General features: G+C 52.9%; 1 protein-coding gene across 7 annotated transcripts in view; it reads right to left on the bottom strand.

Moving 5' to 3' along the window:
- The window catches only part of TNK2 (tyrosine kinase non receptor 2), a 134,941-nt gene that overhangs the window by 21,324 nt on the left and 90,207 nt on the right, over positions 1 to 23,410 (bottom strand). For all 7 annotated transcript variants that reach the window (XM_084847751.1, XM_084847753.1, XM_084847754.1 and 4 more), the window contains one exon: positions 18,773 to 18,867. In XM_084847751.1, coding sequence (XP_084703877.1) covers positions 18,773 to 18,867 — 95 coding nt within the window. The remainder of the gene's footprint in view (positions 1 to 18,772; positions 18,868 to 23,410) is intronic.

Below are 23,410 nucleotides of genomic sequence, written 5' to 3' on the forward strand. Positions count from 1 at the left end.
CTCTTCTGGCCCAGTCGATCTGGTGGTGGCCATTCACGACAGAGAGCAACCTCTGGCATCCCCATATGAGAGGTCTAGATCAAGGGTGGGCAAAAAGCAGATCTCCAGGTGTGTTGGACTTCAGCTCCTGGCATGCCTGACCGCTGTCCATGCTGGCAGGGGCTTCTGGGAGCTGAGGTCTATCCATAAGAAACCTACCTTCTGCCCACCCTGGTCTAGATCACCGATCCAACTTGTGGGTTGTGGCCTACAACTGGGCTGCACTCCAACTTAAAGTGGGTCGCAGCAATGCTGCCACCTCCAATTCCCCCTCTCTCTCTCTCGAATGGGAAAAAAATGAGAGAAAAAGAGAGGACAGAAGGAGAAGAGGCAATACATTTTAAAGCAGGTCTGCCGATGCATTTTGAAGTGCTCCTCAGTCCCTGCTACTGCGGGGTGGGCTCACCCATGTCTAGCTCGTGGGGGCTGGTGCCTCGTGAAGCTCCTTTAGAGTTCTGGCTGAAACCCAGAATGCAATCACAGCCCCACTGACATCCCAGCCACCGGCCTCCACTGCGCCTAACCCTTCACCAATCTGAAAATGCGGGAGTACGTTAAGACAGGAGTGAGCAACCTGCAGCCCTTGCACGAGGCCCCAATTTCATGCAGTCCTGGGCCTAATTCCAAAGACCCTCTGCGTGCGACCAGTTTGGACTGATGGCCAGGAGCCACCTGCCACTGCCCTGCCAGACGACGGGGCGGGAAGGAGGAGAGAGAGAAACAGGGGCGGCAGAAGAGAAAAGGAGCAATCTCCCACTGGCCTGCCCACAGCTGGCTTTCGCCCCCCCACCTCCAACCTGTCCGCCCCCCCCCCCCCCCGTGCGGAAGGACCGCGGCCCTGGATACAGGAAAGGTTGCCCAGCCCTGCGCTCAGTGGATGTGCCTCTCGAGATGCATTTTGGACTCTGGACATACACAGGATCAGAGATGTCCCCCCTGCCCATCTCAAAACAGCAGGACTCTCGCTAACACCGCCTCTAGTCCCAGGTCTGAAGAGGCCAAAGATCTCTCGCTGCCGCTCCACCTGCACGGGCCCAGTCCTGGCCACTGCAGATACTGGACGCCCACCTCACCATCTTTGGCCTAGCTGTGAAGAAACTGCCTCGGGAGCCCCGTTCCAGCCCAATCCACTGCCCCCACAACCCACCCCCAACAAAGGCAAGGTTAGCCATCCGCCAGCTGCCCACAAACCAAGCAGGGGTGAGGGGAGCCGTAAAAGGAGCCTAGGGAGTAAAAGCAAAACCAGCCCCCCCCCCCCCGGCCCACCAGCCAAGCCCCGCGCTGCAGTGGGGAGGGGCCGCTCGGCCCTGGCTCTGAGTCACACGCCGGCGTGACCTTGCTGGGGAGGGGGAAATTCCTGCCCGGCTCCAAGCCTGGCAAGCGGCCAACCTGAAGCCATCCCCGAGTCATCATCCTGGCGACATCTGGTTGGCTGCAGCGGCGGGACATCCACACTCCTGCCTCTGAAGGTGGAATTTCCTGATGCCCCAGAGGAAAAACGCAGGGGGCCAGGGGGTGGGGTGGAAGGAGCAAACCCAGATCCTACACAAGGAGGAGGGGAACCCTTTGTGGTCTCTCTGGAAATTCCCCCTGGCTGCCATCCCATGGAAATTCCCCCAACTCACTTTACTGGGGCACATGCCGGACACGTGGCCTTGCAGAGATGCAAAACCCTGGCAGGTTCTGGGGGTGGTAACTGTGACGGCGTGAGGCAGGCCAGCCCTCGGCATGCCTCCCAAGCTTCCAGCCCTTATTTTCTTAATGCTCTCCACCGTTCCGTTCTCAGCACTGCATCGCCCCCATCTCCGCTTGCACCTTTCCTTCTTCGCCTCTTCCACATGAGCTCCTCTCCTGTTGGCTCCCTCAGTCTCCTTCTATCCCCAGTTCTCTGCCTTTGGCTACACCAGCGTTCCCCAGCCTGGTGCCCTCCAGATGGTTTGGACTTCATCTCCCGTCAGCCCCAGCCCCTCCCAGGAATGCTGGGAGGTGTAGTCCAAAACATCCGGAGGAGACCTGGTTGGGACAAGCTGGTCACTATACCTGGCAGAGGCCCTCCCGTGCACTTCCTCAGTCCATTTCCCCCTGCTGTCTAAGCCTGTCCTCAAGACTTTTTCAGCAAACCGCTGTTTCCCCCCAAACCTCCCCCATGAAAGCTCCTCCTCCCTCAACTGTCACCGCCAGCAGACTTTCCAGCAAGCTATACAGAACGAGAGGCGAGCAGGAAACAGGGCCATCCCACCAGCCCTGCGGAAAGACCACTTGTTTTTTTCCTCTTCCCTCCCCATTCCTTCTTCCTTGTGTGTCACGTCTCAAAATTGTAAGCATGCGGGCAGGGACTATCTTGTCTTGATATGCAAGCCTGGAGGCTTTTTGGCTGAGGGGTGGGATGAAAATAAACAAGCAAACCAACCATGCAGGCCACAGCATTATTATTCTTTTGCAAAATCCACAGGCATTCTCAGTTTTGATATCACAACTTCCAAACTGCCTCATGGGGGAGAAACTCTGTTTGGAGAAAATCAAGCCAGGGCAACTTATGACCTACCAGGCCTGTGCGGGGCCCCCTGGGAGCTCCGTGAGCCTCCTGTCTCCTGGGGCCGCCATCCTGGGGCTGCAAAAACAGAGAGGCTCAGCAGTGCCAGGAAGGCCGCAACGGAAGGCTGACAGGCTGTGGCTGGGCTGGTGGGGGGCAAGTCCTGCAGGCCAGCCTCACCCCCTTGAAGCCCGTTCTGTGTGTTCATTTCATCTTGCAATGGAATCTAGCCTCCCAGCCAGCCTTTTAAGGATCTGAAAACCAAATGTGCACAGGCAACGTTTTGAGTGACGGAGGTGAGGGGACTCTTAACCCAGGTCCAATCGCAGGGCACAAAGCTGTTTCCACAAGGGAGGAGGTGCTGGTTCCACCACTCACTGGGGCCCCACGCTCTCTCTCCACACTGAGTAATAAGTTGGCACAGAGAGAAGTCTCATCCAGAAGGTAAACAGGAAAAGGGCAGAGCCAGGCCCGGTGCTGGTGACTCACTGGGGAACTTCAGGGGACGGCCTTCCTCAAGCCGGCACCAGGGCCAGCCAGGACATTTTGCTGCTTGAGGTGGAGCAGTAAACGGCGCCCTCCCCAGCTTCCTCCCACCCGCACAAGTCAAGGTACATAGTAGCCAAGGCTGGCCAAGTTATTTTGCCACCTAAGGCAAAAAAACCCACGCGTGCCTCTCCCCTTGCCTGGCAGCAGAAGTACCATAACCATAAATCGAATGACTAACCATTTAGCCTTTCGCAACCTGGTGCCTTCCAGATGTCTTGGACTTCAATTCCCATCAGCCCCAGCCACTATGGACAATGGTCAGGAACCCTGGGAATTATAGTCCAAAGCATCTGGAGGGCACCAGGTTGGGGAAGGCTGGCCATTTCGTGACAAACCAAATCAGCTGCCCGAGGCAGACATTTTGCTCTGCCTAACAGTAGGGCTGGCCCTGGGCAGGACAGCGCCCAGCCAGAAGGGCCCTGCTTGGAATTCAAATCTCGACAAAGGCACAGTCTGCTGGGGGACTTCTCCTGCAGATGTACTCTTGTGCCATTCCTATGAATTATTTCTACTACAGCCTTTCCAAACCTGGTGCCCTCCAGATGTGTTGGATGACAAACCCCCTCCTGCTGACTGAGGGCAATGGGAGATGTAGTCTAACACATCTGGAGGACACCAGGTTGGGGAAGGCTGCGCTACTGTATCTGTTTAAAAATATTTCTAGGCCACCTTTCAGGACAGAAGCCCTCCCAAGGTGGTGTACATCAGTAAAATGCTTGGAATACAATTCATATAATAAATTGATGGAAGTATTGGGGGGGGGGGTGGATTGGTCATCCCCGCTCCCCATGTACATCAACTCCTATTAATATCTACATCAATACCATGTGAAATTGTAAAGCTGCTACGATGATGATGGTGACGATGATTGTATCCCACTTTTTTTCCTCATGCAAGGAACTCAAGGCGGCTTATGTGGTCCTCCTCTCCACTCCATTTTTTCCCCACAACAACCCTGTGAGGAAGGTTAGGCTGAGAGTCAGTGACTGGCCCAAAGTCACCCAGTGAGCTTCATGGCTGAGCAGGGACGAGAACCCAGGTCTCCCGAGCCCCAGTCCAGTGCCCTACACCACACTGGCTCTCAAACATGGATGATATGCACCAAAAATAAAAGTGGATGCAGCCCCCTTGGAGGAAGTAACTATTAGCCAGTGTAACCCTATTGCCATGCGGCGCCCCACACTGCCGGCAATTCATGCATGTGGGGAGAAGCTGCAAAGTGTGCTGGTGCACATGTGAATTACCGGCAGGAAGAAGGCCCTGTTCACATGGTTGCTCTGGGTCCTCCGTTTCCTGCCCCACACAGCCCCATCGCACGGGTCTGTTCTGCACGGAGGATTCTCGGCATGTGAACCAGCCCACAGTGTAACCTGGAGGAGACCTCAAGGGTCACCAAGTCACATGGCCGGCCAGAGGAGAACTTTGGTAAACTTATTTCACAGACAAGCCTTGATCCATTCTAAGAATCCACAAGTTCCCCAGGGAACTTGATAGGCAACTGAGACATCCTTGGCTTCAGCTCAAGCCCACTGCTCCTCCTCTCAGGATTCCTAAAAATCAGTTGCGCTCCTTCTCATTTGTGGCAGATGGGGGGCTGATTCCAGAAGAACGCTGTGGCAAACGGCATTCTGGCGGGAGTCCTCCTGAACTCTAACTGTGCATCCTCTAGCCCCCAGAAGCAGGGAAGGACAAGACAGATGTGGGATTCCTCATCACAGCAGACATCTCCCACAGCCCCCAATCACCACCTCTGGCACCCGCCTTGCCTATTATGGTCTGCCTGCCTACCTCTCTCTGTGCCACATCTGGCTCACCCTCCACGCCACTTATAGGCGCTTGTTAGTTGGAACAAAGGAAGACAAACAGCACACAGAGATGGCCAGGTGCAATGGAAAATACACCAAGTCCTGAAGAGGGAAGGTTGTTTTTTTGGCTGTTGGTTTTTAAAAGGGGCAGGTATCTGCACCACGTAGTAAATATATAAATATATATTTATTTTATATTTATATTTTATATATATATATATATATAAAAACATGAGCGAAGTTGGGAAGTCCAGTGAAACAGACCAGCCTGGTAGGTTTACCAGGTTGCACAAGTGGGAAAATCCTTGTCAATTTCATCAAAACTTTTTAATACCCCCCACCCCCAGGGTGGCAGCAGGGGACCACCCACCATCACCAGCCGCAGCTGCACCAGGCAGAGACCCTTCCCCAAGCTGGTGCCTGGGGTGGGCATGGTTGGGCACCTGCCGAGGGCCCACACCCCAGCAGGGGCCCACCGACAAAAGCCCCCTGGAGCGGCTCCTTCCCTTCCCCGCAACCTGCTTGTTCACCTGCGTTTCGCTCCGGCCCAGGCAATGGCGGTGATGAGAAAGAAGAGCAATACATGCCATGGCCGCCTTGCTCCCTGGATCTCCGCCTGCAAGTGGGAGCGATGATGAGGAAGAGGAGGAGGCGGAGCAAGAGCAGCTGCTGACCACAGCGGTGAGAAGACAGAGTCACCAAGGGAGGGGCCCATGGAGGGGGTCATAGAATCATAGAACAGTGGGCTGGAAGGGGCCTACAAGGCCATCGAGTCCAACCCCCTGCTCAGTGCAGGGATCCAAGTCAGAGCATCCCTGGCAGATGGCTGTCCAGCCTCGTCTTGAACGCCTCCAGCGTGGGAGAGCCCACCGCCTCCCCAGGCAATTGGTTCCATTGTTGTATCGCTCTAACGGTCAGGACGTTTTTCCTGGTGTCCAGCCAGGGTCTTGCCCAAGGGCCCTCCAAACTCTGGAGCTGGCACTGCTGGCACCCACCAGATGTGTAGAACTACAATGTCCATGCTGGCATGGGATGATGAGTGCTGTAGTCCAACACACCTGCTGTGCATCAGGTGGGTGAAGGCTGCTCTAGCCCTACAGGCTATATAGCCCCATAGGCAGATCAGATTGAGATGGATTCTGCTTTGACTGTGGTGTAAGTTGAAAAGAAATGTGATAAATCAGCAACAACAGAAATGAAAGGCTTGGTGAACGTCATGTGGATTGTCAGTAAAACCAGGTTTGCACATCATGGCAGTAACAGAGAAAGGAAGAAATGCAGATGTGGCTAGAAAGGGCAGCGCGGGCCCTTACCCACCCCTTTAAAATGTAAGAGATTTTGCCTGGGGAAAGAAGAAATCGTCCTATTGCAAATTTCATGTTCCTGGGAAAGAAGGGAGGGAGACAACTTCCCCCCTTCCAAAGAACTCAGAGACGTTCCAAGGGAGAAGAGCAGGAAATAAGGGTGACAAATAATAACTCACAACGATAATAATAGCGCAAAACCAGAGAGAACCAGGCTGATTACTAATACAATTCGGTTTAGTCACCTTGGGTAGACAATGATTTAAATTGCATTATATAATCGAGAACTGATACATGGTGCATTAATCATCTACTCCTGGGCGGCCTTCATTCGTTCCAGAGGCCTGTGCTGTAGCGGTTCCTGGAGGAGATGGCCTTGAGGGTTCCTGTAACACCCTCAGGACTTGCAGTTTAGCCACTGACTGGGCCAAAGGAATGAAAAAAGCGTTTCATTTCCTGAGGCTCCTTTGGTTCAACCCAGGTTCAGCCTCTGGTTAAAGATGCCTTCCCCAACATCCATGTGCTGGACTCCAACTCTCAGCATCTCCCAGCCCCACTTCTGCTTTTCAACAAGCTGGAGTTCCCCCGTTATTTCTGAACTCAAGAGAACTCTGGTTAGTTTAAACAGTGGTTAGTGAACAAGCCAGGATCATAATCTGGCTTGTTTGAACTAAGCACACCTTAAAGCAGGGACATTGAGCCTCAGTCCTGTGGGCCAAATCTGACCTACCTGGGGCCTCAGCCCACCCCTGGGGTCCCCTGGATGGCTCACCCCCTTACCCTTCCCTTGGTCCCACCCCCTTTCCACCAATCACTGATTGTTGGGTTGTTTCCTGACTTTTGCAGTCCTCCTCCCATCCTAAAAAGGCTGAAATGCCCCAAGCTTGACTTACTTGCAACAAAACCTCTGAGCTAAAACATGCAGGTATCTTGGCCCCTTTGGGCTCTGGTTCTGCCCTCCACTGGAATGCAGCCCCCGAGAGCTTCTCCAAAACTGAATTTGGCCCACGGGCTAAAAGAGCTTTGACATCCCTGCTTTCAACTAACCAAAATCTCCTGGACATAATGTGAAACTCTGGTTAGCTTAAAAGAGAAAACAAAAGCTGCCAATCCCCTCCTTGCAGCTGCTCTAGAAGGGTGTGTGGGCGGCGGAGGGGAACACGCAAACCCAAGGTTGCGCAGGACTGCCCATAAAATGTTCAAGCATCGTTTAAAGGAGCCTCATCTATTCCTGTGTGAGGTGGGAATTGGCTGGCCAGGTGCTGGACACACATTTAAGGTTATAGCTGGCCACCAACAAATCAATTGCCCAAATGCTCAACTGCCTGTTTCCAGCCTACAACAAGGTAAAAATTACTGCCCCCCACCTCCACCCCAGCACACTGAAAACCTTGAAGCGCCACAAAGCAACTGGACAGAAAACCACTTGGCTGCATGGCCAAGTATCAGGCACTCCATCACCTGGGTTGATTTTTCGACTGTATGAATCAAACCACATTCCAAATCCTACTTGTGAAAATTCCCTGAACGCCTGCAAGGACTGTTTCTGCTCTTTAGCATACAGTTCAGTATGCAAGAAGCAGAACTCCCAAGGAAAAGGAAAAACATGGCTTAGGATTTTCATTCCTGTCATCATTTCTTTCCAGGGTGAGGGGGGTGCTAGTATGAGGCAATACAAGGACAGACGGGCCAACCGGTCTATTTTGCTTTCTCCTGCATTCAGTTTTTGAAAATCTCAAGTTCTTTCCATCCTGAATAGGATGAACTTTGCAAATTTTGGTAAATGTTTATCAAACTGAACTAAAACAAAATCCTCACCCATCTGCACCAGCCAATGTCAGTAAATACGGCTATTCCCAGCATGGAGAGGGCCATGTTTATCCCTGCCTGCCATTTAGCTGTTGAAGGCGAGGAGCCTGTGGGAGAAAAGAGGGGGCAACTCTTAATTCAGCACCACAGATGTGGCTGAATAGGGAGGGACCCAAACTCAGGCTTTTGAGGGCTAAGCGCTCAAAGCCCCGAGCCTGGGTGACTGTCCTGAGACTGGGTGAATTTGTCAGTTTCTCCCACATTCATTTTTTCCATCCCAGATATGAAGCAACGTGTGGATTCTGGTCAAATCTTATTGAAAACAAGCTGAAATGAAATTCTCACCTAACCCTGAAGATGAATGAGAAAGCTTCTGCCCAGCCATCCAATTTGGGTTGTTTTAAGGACAGTCACGTAGAAGACAGACAGGATCTGACCCACTGGAAACTCGACACAAGGCTCACTGAAATTAACCACTACGCCAGCAAACTTCCCAGTGGATTTTGCCCCGTGTCAATTGGTGGAAGTGAAGCTGCCCTTTATTTTTTCCACCTCACCTTATCAAAACGTCTCACGCCAGCCCATGCGCGGTGCGTTCTTCCCCACATCTGCTGCACAGACCACTGGGGGAAAAGGCCACAACTAAAAAGTCTCAGAGGCTGCCCTGCATAACCCATTTGTTTTCTTCTCTGCCAAAGCAAATCATGTGTGTGATTTTTTTGGTGGGGGGTGATGAACAGATGGCAAAACAGAGGTGCGGCTAAGCTGACACCAACAAAACAGCATGGCAGAATTAGAATCCACAACCCCTGCTTCCAAGAGGGCTATGCACACTGCATAGATCTTCCTTCAGTGACGGAAACAAGGACTGGACAACCAGCAACGGAATGTAGCAAAGGCCTCAGCAGCTTCCCTTGAAATCAGTTCCCTATAAACACCATAAATCAGCCTCCTTCCAACCTGGCGCCCTCCATGTGTCTTGGACTGTGACTCCCATCATCCCCAGCTAGGCCTGGGCAGACTTGTCAGTTTCGGTTTCTGCCTCCATCATTTTTTCCGCCCCAGATACGGAGAAATTTGCGATTTTTGATCCATTCTTATAGAAAACGGGCTGAAACAAAATCCATCCCAACTGGGAATGATGGGAGTTGGAGTTCAACATATCCTGGGAGCAGCAGGTTGGGAGAGGCCGCGCTAAATCAGCCCCTCTCCCCCCCGACCCCCGACCCCCAGGCTGTGCCCATCAGTCACAAGAATCACCTACGTCAGGTCTCCCGGGAAGATCTGCCCTGGGCCCTCCGCTCATCCCACAGCCAGCAGGGGAGACCCAGGCAGGTCCTGCCACCACCTCGGAACGCCTGTGCGAAGGAGGGACGCTCGCAGAGGAGAGCTGTGTATGTGCTCGATCACATCACTCAGCAGGGCGGTGATGTAATGTGGGTGGGGGCGTGCCCACGCGGCTTCGGCATCGAGCTACACCCTCCTCGTTCCGGACTCCGGTTACAAACTGCCTCCCTGCAATTAAGGGTGCCCGGCCCTGAGCAGGAGTCACTGCAGGGCAGGCGGGAGCAAAAGCCGGTCCCTGAAGACACACAATCTCGCCCTGATTCATGGCCTGGCGGTGACTAACAGAGCGTGCCTCACAGAGCAGATGCCATGCTGCTAGAGACGGGAGCAGCCCTTCTTCTCCAACCTGGCGTCCTCCAGATGTGTCAGACTATAACACCTAGCACCCCCAGTCAGCTCAGGTGGCTGGGGGTGCTAGGTGTTGTAGTCTGACACATCTGGAGGGCGCCAGGTTGAGGAGGTGTCCTGGTCCCAGAAGTAGGCCAGGCTTGACCCTCAGCAGGAACCACATCACTCGCTGGTCCGTCTAGTCCAGTTCGTCCTCGTCTGCCCAGCACAGAAGGGCCTTTTCCTTCATCCTCTCTCTGATCCTTCGAAATGGGAGCTGCCAGGGATCGAACATGGGGCCTTCTAGGAACAAAGCACCTGCTCTACCACTGAGCTAGGGTCTCTGCCAACCAGGGGGGGAGGGGGGAGGATGCAATTTGGGACAGGGAAGCCATCGCTTCTCCTTCTCCTGCACTCCTGTCCCTTCGCCAAGCTCCCCAGAGGCTTGCTGGCAGTGCCCGGGGTTGCCCTCGAGACGACCCTGCCCATTCCCCACATTGTCCCCGAGGACTGGCCCTCCCTCCCCGAGCCACCTCTCTCCGGCTTCACGGGGACGGACCCTCCACGCGCACGCAGGACGCTACATGGTCAGTCACAGTGCCAACAAGCCACACGGGCAACTCGCGGAGTAGCCAATGCTCTCCCCTGTGCTTGCCCTCGCAAGGGGGCTGTGATCAGGGCGACAGGACTCAGCAAGGCCCCAAAGCCCAGCTGGCCGCAGAAGAGGCAGCCGTAGGCCACTGCGCCCCTCTTCTCCGGTTCCCGTGTACATGGAACACAGGCGGAAGCTCCCTTATAGCACAGCCAGTGGAGGTTGGTGGCTCCGAGGTCAGTGGGGCAGAGCATCTCCTCCGGCTTCTGGTCGGAAGCAGCCAGAACTCTGAAGGAGCTCTCCGAGGTGCGACGCGTAACCCACCCCCTGCAAAGCACCTTGGAGAGCTCCTTCAGAGTTCTGGCTGCTTCCGACCGAAACCCGGAGCGGACGCTCCGCCCCAACTCACATCGGAGCCACCACCCTTCACTGAGCACAGCTTTCCCCAACTTCGCACCCTCCAGGTGTCTTGGGACTGCGACTCCCATAATTCCCAGCCAGCACGTCCTGGGAATTGTGGGAGTTGCAGTCCCAAGACATCGCGAGGGAGTCAGGTTGGGGAAAGCTGCTGCTGCAGCGGGTCGGACCCTTTGTTCATCTCCGGCCAGCAGCGGCTCCCAGCGTCTCAGGAACAAAAGAGGGCTCCCCCTCGCCTGCTCCCTGACCCTCCTAGCCGGGGACCGAAGCGACGGCCCTCCGCAGGCAAAGCCAGGGATTGTTCCCCCCGTGCTATGGTGGTCCCTCTCCATGACACGAGGGTGTCATCACGCTACACGTTCCTTGGTCCCCAGGGAGGGCGCCGAGGACAGGCCTGGTGGGGCGGCTGCTGTGGGCCCACACCCCAGTGGGAGCCCCCGGGAACTGCTCCTCCCCATCACCCGTGCAGCCTGCCTACCCCTTGTTCTAGCCAAGAGTGCGCAGGAGCAGCAGCAAATGCCCTGGCCTCTGGGCTCCCCACCTGCCTGCCAAGCAAGCGAGCGTCAGAAATGATGAGAATGAGGAGGAGGGGGAGACAGAGCAGCTGCTGCTGACCATGGCGGTGAGGAGGCAGGGCAGACTCACGGAGGGAGGGGCCGTGGAAGGGGCCTGGCCCAAGGGCCCACTGGACCCGGCACTGCTGGTGTCCTCCTCCCAGCTGTGGCCAGTAACCGGGGGGCGGCGGGGAGACGGAAGAGGCACTTTAGCATTGCAGGATCTACTTTGGTGGTTACGTGAACAGCGAGCTCCACTGACCCAGGCTGCCAGGGGGAGAAAATGATGATGTGTGTGTGTGTTGTGTGTGTGTGTGTGTCAGACACACATTCAGAATGCTACTAAGACCGCCTTCCCGAAGCTGGTGCCCTCCAGGTGTATTGGACTACACTTCCCATTGGCCACACTGGCTGGGAATGACGGGGTTGCAGTCCAGCACATCTGGAGGGCCCCAGCTTGGGGAAGGGAGCTCTAAACACATCCTCAGCCCAGGGATTCACACACAGACGCTCACACTGCAGATTTCCCCCTGAGCTTTCTTTGGTTCTGCCACCTAATTTAGAAAAAAAAAGGGGGGGGGATAAAAAGCCTTTTCATTGTTGCTGTTCTTCAACAACTGGGAGTCAGAAATCATTGTGGATCTGCTGCAAATTGCCTGAATTGTACCGCGAGATCAAGATCTACCTTCTGCCAAGCCCCTCACCAAGCCAGTGCAGCCTCTGTGCAGAAAACAAGCGCATCCTAGAGTTGAAAGGGGCCTCAGAGGTCATCTGGTCCAGCCCCCTGCTCAGTGCAGGCTCTGTACTGCAAAATGCAGCCACAGCATCCCTGGCCAAGGGCCATCCAGCCTCTGCTTAAATACCTCCAGCGAAGGAGAACCCACCACCTCCCGAGGCAGCCTGCTCCGCTCCTGCTCCACTGCTGAACAGTTGGCTCCTGCTATCAGGAAGCGCCTCCTAATGTTTAGCCGAAATCTGCTTCCCTGGAATGGCCACCCACTGACTCTAGTCCTGCCCTGAGGAGCAACAGAGGAGAAGTCTGCTCCATCTTCTGCACGGCAGCCTTTCAGATATTTGAAACCGCTATCATGTTTGCGTGCGCTGCTGCCAAGCCAGGTCTTCCCCATCCTATATTCATGCCTTTGGTTGTTTGGTTTTTTGTACCTAAATGCAAGACTTTACATTGACCTGTATGGAATTCCATCTCCTTCGTTTTGGCCCAGTGCTGCAGCCGCCATACAGGGGAGGGGAGGTCAGTGGCAGGCAACCCTCTCGCTTAGAGCGCTACCCCACACACTCACTCGGGTCTATTGCTTATCAATTTCACTGGGCGACCCCCAGTTCCACTATTCTCCCTCTCCTGTAACACCAGAACCTGGGTGGGTGAGGGGGTCACCCAATCAAATTTGGTGGGGGGGGGTGGGGGGGCAGATGCAAGGCAGTAAGAAGAAAGTACTTCTTCACGCAACGTGTAATTAACTTACGGGACTCGCTCCCACACAGACGGCCACTCCCTTACATGCCTTCCAAAGGGGATTAAACAAATCCAGAGGGAAATAGCTCTAGCAGCAGCCATGGGGGAGAAATGGAGCCTCCATATTTCGAGGCATTCCATCCTTCAATACCAGCTCCTCCCTCATGGTCACCAGCAGAAGCTATCCCAGCAGGCTGCAGCGGAGGGAGATGAGAAGGGAGAGCAGGGCTGTTCCACCTGCCCTGCTGAAAGTCTGTTTTCCTCTTCCCTCCCCTCCCCTTTCTCCTTGTGTGTCGGGTCTTTTTAGATCACAAGCCTGCAGGGCAGGGCCTGCCTTGTTTTTACTAATTGTATGTAAGCCGCTCTGGGAGTGTTTTTGGCCGAGGAGTGGGACAAATATGTGTTAAATAAAAAATATAAATAAATACTGAGGAGCAGTGACTTGAGAAGGCCGTTGGCTTGTGCTCGTGGGCTTCCTAGGGGGGGCATCTGGCTGGCTACTGTGGGAAACAGGATGCTAGGCTAGATGGAACTTGGGTCTGATCCAGCAGAGCTCTTTGTATGGCCTTAGCTCAATGAGGCAAATATTCTTCGCATTTTGCAGATGGGGAACTGAGGCAGAGAGACCCTGGCCTGCCTAAAGCCACTGAGTGACTTTGTTGCTAAGGCAAGGTTTGAACCAGGGAGTCCCTTGAACAGCACGCTGCTCTGCTCTGGACATGTAATACAAAACACAAAGCTTGCTGTGCTGGTCCATGAGAAAAGCAATCCAAGATCCACCGTTGGGCCATCCGTTTATTAGCACCAACCAATCATGGCCACATCTAACCAAATGCTGGGACTTTACTGTTTCTTCCCCCATCCCCTCCTTTTTGTGCCACTGATGAAGAGTCCTTGAGAACTTGAAAGCTCACACATGCCTGTGGAATTTAGGCAGGCCCGAATCAAGGTATTGTGCAACGGTGGATCTTGGTCTGAAGATGAACTTTCAGCAATGACAGCAAGCTGCCCGAGCGCTTCAGGAAACAGGCTGGCCAAGTGTACAGCAGGAATGCCCCGTTTCAGGTCTGAGCAGAGGGCAGAGGGCCTGTACCTCCCCCCCACTCCCCGCGATTCTCCTAAGCTTGGCCAGGACAGGGTGATTGCCTTAGCAGGCAGCCTTTCTGCTCTTGCTGGCTTTCCTGGCAAAGCAATCCCAAACCAGCCAGCCCGCTCCCTCGCTGGCAGAGAGGGAGTTCAGCGTGGGTGGCAGGGAGCGGCAGCTGGGGCGGGGGCGTGCAAGTGCGCGGCTGAGAGCACTGGAGGGTACACAAGCCAGGGCAAAAATCACCGCCCAGGGAAGGGACTCAGGGGAGGGAGGGTCGAGGGTCCCCAGAAAGGAAGCCTGGAATGGGCACGGGGAGCACCGATTCTGCATGGCACATGGACAGGCAGGGGACAGGGGCACCTCCTCACTCGCGGCACTCAGGCTCTGAGTTAGGATCCCTAGCCCTGGTTGTTGGGGAGAGCCGAGAGCAGAATATTTCAAAGCAGAACTCAGGGGAGCTGGATGCTCTGCATGGGATATTCGCCTTTGCTGCCCCCTAAAGAACAGTCTCCGTAGATTCCTGGGGCACTCCTTGGTATTTTAGACTCTTATTTCTTTAACATCCTGTGTTTCATCAGAGGAGCGCTGTACGATCTTCACTGCGTTTCTCTTCATGTAAGCCTATTTTGCCCATGGGGCACTAAATCAAAGAAGCAAAGGGACTGGCCATGCCTACACGGCCACCGAAGGAGAATGGAGCTTAGGACCCCCAGATTCTGCCCAAACGCTCTGTGTGGTGGCGTCTTTTGGCAGGTGGAGACACTGCAACTTCTTAGGGTGGGTTTGTAACCTGGCTTGTGTTCCTCTTTTACAGACGGAAAGGAGGGGAAACTGAGGAGAGAGAGGTGTGCAAGGGTAGCCAGTCCTATGCTATGGGCTGAAGTCAGGTAGCCCTTTTTCTTTCTTACGCTCTTCACGTGCCAGGGGGTGGGGGGTGGTATTTATGATTTATTATTACATTTCTTTCCCACCTTTTTTCCTTTCGCAAGGAACCCGAGGCGGCTTATATTATCCTCCTCCTCTCCATCTAACCCCTCACAACAACCCTGTGAGGTAGGTGAGGCAGAGAGTCAGTGGCTGGCCCAAAGTCACCCAGTGAGCTTCCACGGCTGAGTGGGGACGAGAACCCGGAACTCCCAGCTCCCAGTCCAACACTCTCACCACTACATCACACTGGCCCTCCCCACACTGGGATGAATGTAAAGAAAAAGGAGTGGCTGGGGAGGAAGGTTTAACCCCCCACTACCTGCAGCTGGATCCAGATCAGGGCCCTGCATGCTTACACAAAAGTAAAAGAGAGAGTTATGATCACCTAAATGTGATGCATCTACACCCACAGCAGGTTCGCAGGCTGCAACAGGGGGGCCATTTCAAAGTATGCTGTGTGGCAACAGTCCCGATACGATGACCCATTCAGTTACTGCACGGCTCACTGCATGGACTAGATCCCCACCCCTCCACATCGAAAGCCTGCAGTCTACAACGAGCACAACTGAAAGAAGCTGAAACGTACGTACAGTAAATCTCTATGGCAGGCCACCCCAACCTGGCACCCACAAATATTTTGGACTGGAACTCCCATTCCAGTTGTGCAATAAGAGGAGAGGTCCTCTTGCGGATCAGTAACTACTTAAAGAACAAGAAGCAGAGAGTAGGAATAAGTGGACAGTTCTCCCAATGGAGGGACGTAATCAGGGCGGTCCCCCAAAGATCTGTATTGGGGCCAATGCTTTCCAACTTGTTCCGAAATGATCTAGAATTAGAAACGAACAGTGAAGTTGCCAAGTTTGCTGATGATACCAAGTCATTTAGGGTGGTTAAAACTGTGAAGAGCTCCAAAAGAATCTCTCCAAACTGGGAGAATGGGCATCAAAATGGCAAATGCGGTTCAGTGTAAGCAAGTGTAAAACGGTGCATGAGACAGCAAAAGATCTCAGCTTCACATAGATGCTGTCAGGATCTGAGCTAGTGGTGACTGACCAAGAAAGAGATCTTGGGGTTGTGATGGACAACACAATGAAAATGTCAACCCAGTGTGTGGGTTCTGTGAAAGAGGCAAACTCTATGTTGGGGATCATTAGGAAAGAAATAGAAAATTAAACTGCTTTTCAACAAATCTATTGAGCAACAAGAGCTGGAATACTGTGTACAGTTCTGGTCACCATGGCCCCATCCACACAGAGACACTTTCTGAGACGATTCTATGTAAAACTGGATTTTCATCATTTTGGATTTCCTTCTTCCATGGCACATGTTGCCAGCTAATGCGGTTTATACTGGGGGTGGGGGGGAAACACTGTCTCGGGGCAAACATCAGCAGTAGAAAACACACTATTTTGTGCATATGTGGGTGGAGTCCCGCAAGCGAACGACACGTGATCAACAAATTTCCTTCCTTTCATTTTTCAAAACTTTATTCAGCTTGGTGAGGAAGAGTGGCGGGGGGGGGGGGGTTTCAACCCAAAAGCAACCTGCCGACTTTCTCGGGAGTAAGCCTCATTGAAAAAAATGTGATTTACTTCTGAGTAGACATGGTTATCCATGCCAGCTTCTTGTCCTTTGAGGCAAAAAAATTCTAAAGGAGAAAGGAGCGAACCAGCCCCATTCATATTTGAAGGTGTGAGATGCCATTTCCAAATCCGTCCAAACCCCTGATGGTCAGCAGAGGGAGAGGCCAAAGGTTAACTCTTTCCATTCCTTTGCTCTCCCCTAAGAGTGGAGGTTTAAAACACCAGCCTTGCACCTCGCCTCCTTCCCTGCTCCCGTGCTCTGCGAAATGCAATGGAAGACACCCCGCCAAGCACTACAAGGAGGCAACGGTGCAGAAAAGCAACCAGAGCTCCACCAGCAGGGAGGTGGCGGGGAGGGCAGGCAGCAGAACAGTGCCTCCTTACGGCATCCCTTCACCACCCCCTTTGCCTGCTTTCTCGCCTCTGCTCCTTACACCTGAGTATGTTTACAAAGCAGCGATCACAACTTTCCCTTCCTCCTTACAAGGCTCTTCCATCCCTTCTCTCTGCTTGTTGCTGTAATGGAAAAGGGCTCCCACCCCTTGTCTCTGCTCCTTACATCTGAGAAGACATGGTTACAAAGCCCCTAGCCATTCGCTCCTGTGCACGCCTGGAAAAGCGTTTATGAATGCAGCTTCCCTTCCTTCCCTCTGATCTTTTCAGCTGAAAGCCTGGAAGAACAGCTTCCTACCCCTTCTCTCTGCTTCTTACATCCGAGTAGACATGTTTCACCAACACCTCTTTCTCAGCGATTAGCCAGTTAGCAGCTTGCTACCCAACCCAATCTCCCTTGCTGTGGATGGATGCAGCGGGAAAAGAAACAAAAGAAAAGGGGCAGCCCCCCTACAGCGACACAACATCAAAACGCCATCCCTCCAAACACACGTAGTAAGCTGCATTCAATTCGGGGATATGGGACACACTCCACTGGAACCACGTGGGAGCCAGGTTATAGGGAAAATGCGGCACAAAACGCCTTTGCGAAAAATGCGGGGTTTTCAGCTGGGAAGAACGGGTTTGCTGCAGAGTGGCAACAACGACATGTGTCATGGACCACTGTGAGTGACATAAGCACCAGGGTAAATCTCCTGTGTAGAGGGGCCCCATATCTCAACAATGATATTGTAGAACTGGGAAAGGTACAGAAACGTGCAACCAAAATAACCCATGGGCTCGAGCCAATTCCCTATAAGGAAAGGTTACAACGTTTGGGGCTTTTTAGAGGTTTATAAAATTATGCATAGCGTGGAGAAGGTGGCCAGCGGGAGGTTCCTCTCCCATAGTGCCAGAACCCAGGGTCATCCCATGGTGGGGGATTCAGGAAAGACATGAAGCAGTTTTCAGGAAGCAGTTTTCCACAAAGCACAGAGTTAAACTATGAAATTTGCTACCACAAGATGTGGTGATGGCCATGAACTTAGATGGCTTTAAAAGGGGATTGGGATAAAACATGGAAGATAAGGCTATGGGCAGCTGGTTGGCCACTGTGTGAACAGGATCCTGGACTAGAGAAGCCAGAGGTGGGCAACCTGCGGTGCTCACCACCTCCTGGTGTGGCCCCTGACATACACACACATCCCCCCCACTGCAGAAATTCACAGTGGTGGCAGCCGAAACAAACTGCTAAGAAAGGCTAAAAGGGCCAATTCTCACTTGTTTTAAAACTGGCGAATTTTTCCCTAGTGGTCCAAGGGGTGTGGCGAAGGGGGAGGGGGATGAAAATGGCCCTTATGAACATAAGAAGAGCCCTGCTGGATCAGACCAAGGGTCCATCTAGTCCAGCATTCTGTTCACACAGTGGCCAACCAGCTGCCCACGGGAAACCCACCAGCAGGACATGAGCGCAACAGCACCCTCCTGCCCATGTTCCCCAGCAACTGGTCCTCTGATACTGGAGGGAGCCTATGGCCACCAGGACTAGTAGCCATTTATTGCCTTCTCCAGGAATTTGTCCAATCCCCTTTTAAAGCCATCCAAATTGGTCTCCATCACTACTAGTGCTGTGCTGAATCCTGCTCCCTATTTTCGGTATTTTTTTCTCTCCCTGCAAAAAAGGCATTGTTTCTTCTGCCTCTTGTGCAGGGTGGGGGAGAATTTCAAATAATTTTCTCCTTGGGTAGGGGGAAATGGTTTCCACATACCTTTTTAAGTTTGGGAGGTGGTTGAAGGATCTTCTAGTTTTTGATTTAACTTGGAAAATTAAGCCCTTGCATCCCCCTAAGCAGTCTAGCCCTGAGACAGGCCTTTGGTGTGATCCAGATATATTCTTAATGGGGGGGAGCTGCTAAAGAGGAGGTGGAGGAGAAAGAAACAGGAACCTGTCCTGTGTACAGGGCTGTGTGTCCTGCTGCCTGCCCCACAGCAAGCCGCGAGATGTCCACGTCCCAGCCCAGCCCAGCCCAGCCCAGCCCTCCCCACACGATACCTGCCCTCGATGACCGTGATGATGTCATTCATCTGGATAAGAAGTTTGTCTGGCTCTTCAAAGTCCTGCAGGGCCCGCATATCCGTGGGCTGCGCCTGATGGAGGAAAGAGGAGGAAAAGTGACAGGAAAGTTTAACCAAGGTGTGACTCAGCTATTTATTTTATTTATTTATTTATTAAATTTATTAATCGCCCATCTGACTGGTCACCCAGCCACTCTGGGCGATGTACAACCCACCATAAAACAATTTAAAACAATAAAATTTTACCATAATTTTTTTTTTTTAAATACCCTAGCCCACCCCAAATGCCTGCCTGAACAACCACGTTTTTAATGCACGACGGAAGCTCATTAAAGAGGGGGCATAGTGGAGTTCCCTAGGGAGGGAGTTCCACAGAGTGGGGGCCACCACAGAGAAGGCCCTCTCCCTCGTCCCCACCAGTCTAGCTGTCCTGGCTGATGGGACAGAGAGAAGGCCATCCGAGGCTGATCTTGTTAAGCGGCCTGTCTGGTGTTGCTGGAGGCGCTCCTTAAGATAGGCTGGGCCGGAACCATATAGGGTTTTAAAGGTCAAAACCAACACCTTGAATTTGACCCGGAAAACAACTGGTAACCAGTGCAACTCCTTCAGCACTGGAGTGATGTGATCTCGCCGGCGGCTGCCTTTAATCAGGCGAGCCGCCGCGTTCTGTACCAGCTGCAGTTTCCGAACCGTCTTCGAGGGTAACCCCACGTAGAGCGCATTACAGTAGTCCAAACGAGAGGAGACCAGGGCATGTACTACCGATGGGAGCAGATGGTCGGGAAGGAAGGGGCGCAGCCGCCATATCAGAAGGAGTTGATACAGCGCTGTCCGGCTCACAGCTGACACCTGAGCCTCCATGGACAGCTGGGAGTCCAAAATGACCCCCAGGCTGTGGACCTGGTCTTTCAAGGGTAGCCGTACCCCATTCAACACCAGGTCAACATCCCCCAGCCTCCTCTTGTCTCCCACCAAAAGTACCTCGGTCTTGTCAGGGTTGAGCTTCAGCTTATTCCTCCCCATCCAGCCACTCACCGTCTCCAGACATTTGGACAGGGATTCTACGGCCAACCTTGGTGAAGATTTGAATGAGAGGTAGAGCTGCGTGTCATCCGCATACTGATGACACTGCACCCCAAACCTCCTGATGATAGCTCCCAGCAGCTTCACATAGATGTTAAATAGCATCGGGGAGAGGATGGAACCCTGTGGCACCCCACAAGTAAGTGGCCACCGGTCCGAAACCTCCTCTCCCAGTGCTACCCTCTGGTACATGCCGGAGAGGAAGGACCGGAACCACCGCAATACAGTGTCTCCAATGCCCAACCCCTCCAGGCGGTCCAGGAGGATACCGTGGTCAACGGTATCAAAAGCCGCTGAGAGGTCGAGGAGAACAAGGAAGGAGCATTCACCCCTATCCAGAGCCCTCCTCATATCATCCACCAAGGCGACCAAGGCCGTTTCTGTCCCATGCCCAGGCCTGAAGCCCGACTGAAATGGGTCTAGATAATCAGTTTCTTCCAAGTGTGCCTTCAACTGCACCGCCACCACCCGCTCAATCACCTTGCCCAAAAATGGCAGATTTGAGACTGGGCGAAAGTTGTTCAGAACTTGAGGATCCAAGGAGGGCTTCTTTAAGAGCGGTCTTATCACTGCCTCCTTGAGGGCTGATGGCATCACTCCCTCCTCAAGGGAGGCGTTCACCACCGCCTTGATCCCCTCACCCAGTCTCTCTCTGCAGCTCATAATGAGCCAAGATGGGCAAGGATCAAGTAAGCAGGTGGTCAGCCTTACAGATGAAAGCACCTTGTCCACTTCATCAGGAGGAAGAAGCTGGAACCGATCCCACAAAACCGGTTTGCCACAGGCCGCCTCTTGCTCACTAACTGTATCCACAGTGTGCAGAGTAACACACCTAATCTGATCAATTTTATCTGCAAAGTGCCTTGCCAAAGCCTCACAGGAGGCCTTAGAATGCTCCAGTGGTTCCGGAGCCACAGGACCGACCAGGCTCCGGACCACTTGGAACAGCCTCCTGGGGCAGCACTCTGCAGACGCAATGGAGGCAGCATAATATTCCTTTTTTGCTGCCTTCACCGCCACGTGATAGGCTGAAAATATAGCTCTAGCCCGTGTCTGATCGTCTTTGGAGCGAGACTTCCGCCACCGGCGCTCTAGCCGTCTCACCTCCTGTTTCAGAGCTCGTAACCGCGGATTGAACCATGGTGCAGTCCGAGCCCTGTTCAGGGGGAAAGGGCGTTTCGGAGCCACCCGATCTAATGCCCCAGTAATTGCGGCATTCCAGCTACCCACCAGGGTCTCGACCGAGTGGCCGTTGGCATGCCCCAGAGAATCCCCAAGCGCGTTCAGGAATCCATTTGGATCCATAAGACGCCTGGGGCGGACCATTTTAATGGGTCCTCCACCCCTGCGGAGGGGTTGTGGAACCGAGAAGTCCAACATCACCAGATAGTGATCTGACCATGACAAGGGGGTGGTGGATATACCCCCGACTTCCAGATCACTCCCCGCTTCTTCAGAAACAAACACAAGGTCTAGTGCATGACCGGCTACATGAGTGGGCCCAGTTAGAATATGGTGCAGCTCCCAGGAGGCCATGGTCTCCATGAAGTCCCGAGGTGCTCCTGTGAGGATGGCCTCCGAATGTACGTTGAAGTCCCCCAACACCAGTAAGTTAGGGGACTGTACACGCACATCAGAGACCACCTCAAGCACCTCGGCCAGGGAGTCAGCCGTGCAGCGGGGTGGACAGTACACGAGCAGAATCCCCAGACAGCTAAACCTTGCAGAGGCATCAAGATGGAGGCATTTCTCCCTCTCCCATAAAACTAGAACCCAGAGGGGTCTTCTCACGAAGCAGAATGGTGGGAGGTTCAGGACAGACAAAAGGAAGTCCTTCTTCCCACAGTGCCTCGTTAAACTATAGAATTTGCTACTACAAGATGCAGTGATGGCCACCAACGTGGATCGCATTAAAAGGGGATTAGACAAACTGGAAAGGCTACTAATCATGACGGCTATATATTACGTCCAGTATTGGAGGGCCAGTATTTATGTATTACATTTATATCCTGCCTTTTTTCCTCTTACAAGGAACCCAAGGAGGCTTACATGATCCTCTCCATTTTATCCTCACAACAATCTTGTGAGGTAGTTTAGGCAGAGAGTCAGTGACCGGCCCTCAGTCTCCCAGGGAGCTTCATGGCTGAGTGGGGACTAGAACCTGGATCTCCTGAGTCCCAGAGCAATGCTCTAACCAATACACCACACTGGATCTGTGTATGCCAGTTGCTGGGGGAGACAAGCCAGAGGGTGCTGTTGCACTCATGTCCTATTTGTAGGCTTGCCGTTGGGGCAGCTGTCTGGTCGCTGTGGGAACAGATGCTGGACTAGATGGACCTTGGTCTGATCCAGCACTGCTCTTCCTAGTTCCTCTTCCCTTCCTCTCCCCAAGAAAATGACCCTGTGTGCTCTGAAAAAGGTCTGGCCTTACTGGGTCTGGCCTTACTGGGATGGGTGACAACTTGTGGGCCTGATCCAGATCCTGTCCTTTCCAGGCACTCAAATAATGCCAATAGCAGAGTGGGCCGCCCTTGGCCTTGGACTTCATATCCCACCATGCTATGGGGCATGGCTGCCACCATCATCAGGCAGTATGAGTGCCTTATGGGTTCCAGAATTCTAGCTAAGATATAACCCATCATATCCAGGGCTACGTGAATGCCTCAACACCATGACAACCTCCACAGAAAAAGTACTGGATGTGGTCTGGGGCTCTATTTCTTTAGAATCTCAGATAATTATTTTTAATTCAAGTTCCTAGGCCTTATGGTTGCAAAGATATTAGTGAAGGTTGGTCAGCAATGTCTGCTGAAAATATCAAAAGCGGGGGGGAGGGACCAAATAAGGTTTCCAGTGGTTGGGGGCGGAAGGGCGGTTAAGTGTCCTTGCCCCTCCTTACGACAAGCACAATAAATTTGGCAGAATCAGAGGAATTGAAATAATTGTGCATAACTCATACAGGGTCATGGAAATTAAGCTTTTCTTGGCCCAGGTTTTGGAGCAAAGAATTCTGGTTACTGCCTACGTGAAATACATGCAATAGTTATTGATTGACTGATTGATTGATTGATTGATTGATTGTATTTCTAATCCGCCCGATAACTAATGTTCTCTGGGCAGATTACAAACAGTTAGAAAACTAAAATGCCATAGAACAGTCAAACATGCAAATATTTAAAAGAATAAAAGACGATATAATGCAAAACAATAAACAGCACAGGGCTCGATCAAACAGCCACAGTAACCCAGAACTAGGACTCTGAAATACCTGGGAGAAAAGAAAGGTCTTTGCCTGGTGCCCAAAAGAGAACGACGTCAGTGCCAGGAGAACCTCTTGGGAGAGTTTCTTCCATACAACCGCGCCAAGCAACTTCCTGTGGGAGTCCCATCCCTCCCTCACTAGGTGGCAGCATGCCGGACATCCAAATAAGGGGTTACGAGCATGTAAAAACAGCCAACCTTGACGTGAGGTTTTCGAGGCTCAGATCCACAAAGACCAATTGCAGATCTTCAGAAACCCGTTTTTAGGGCT

This window comes from Heloderma suspectum, chromosome 3 (genome assembly GCF_057233095.1).
Source record: "Heloderma suspectum isolate Gila_16-S chromosome 3, 16-S_ref, whole genome shotgun sequence".
NCBI classification, from domain to species: Eukaryota; Metazoa; Chordata; class Lepidosauria; order Squamata; family Helodermatidae; genus Heloderma; species Heloderma suspectum.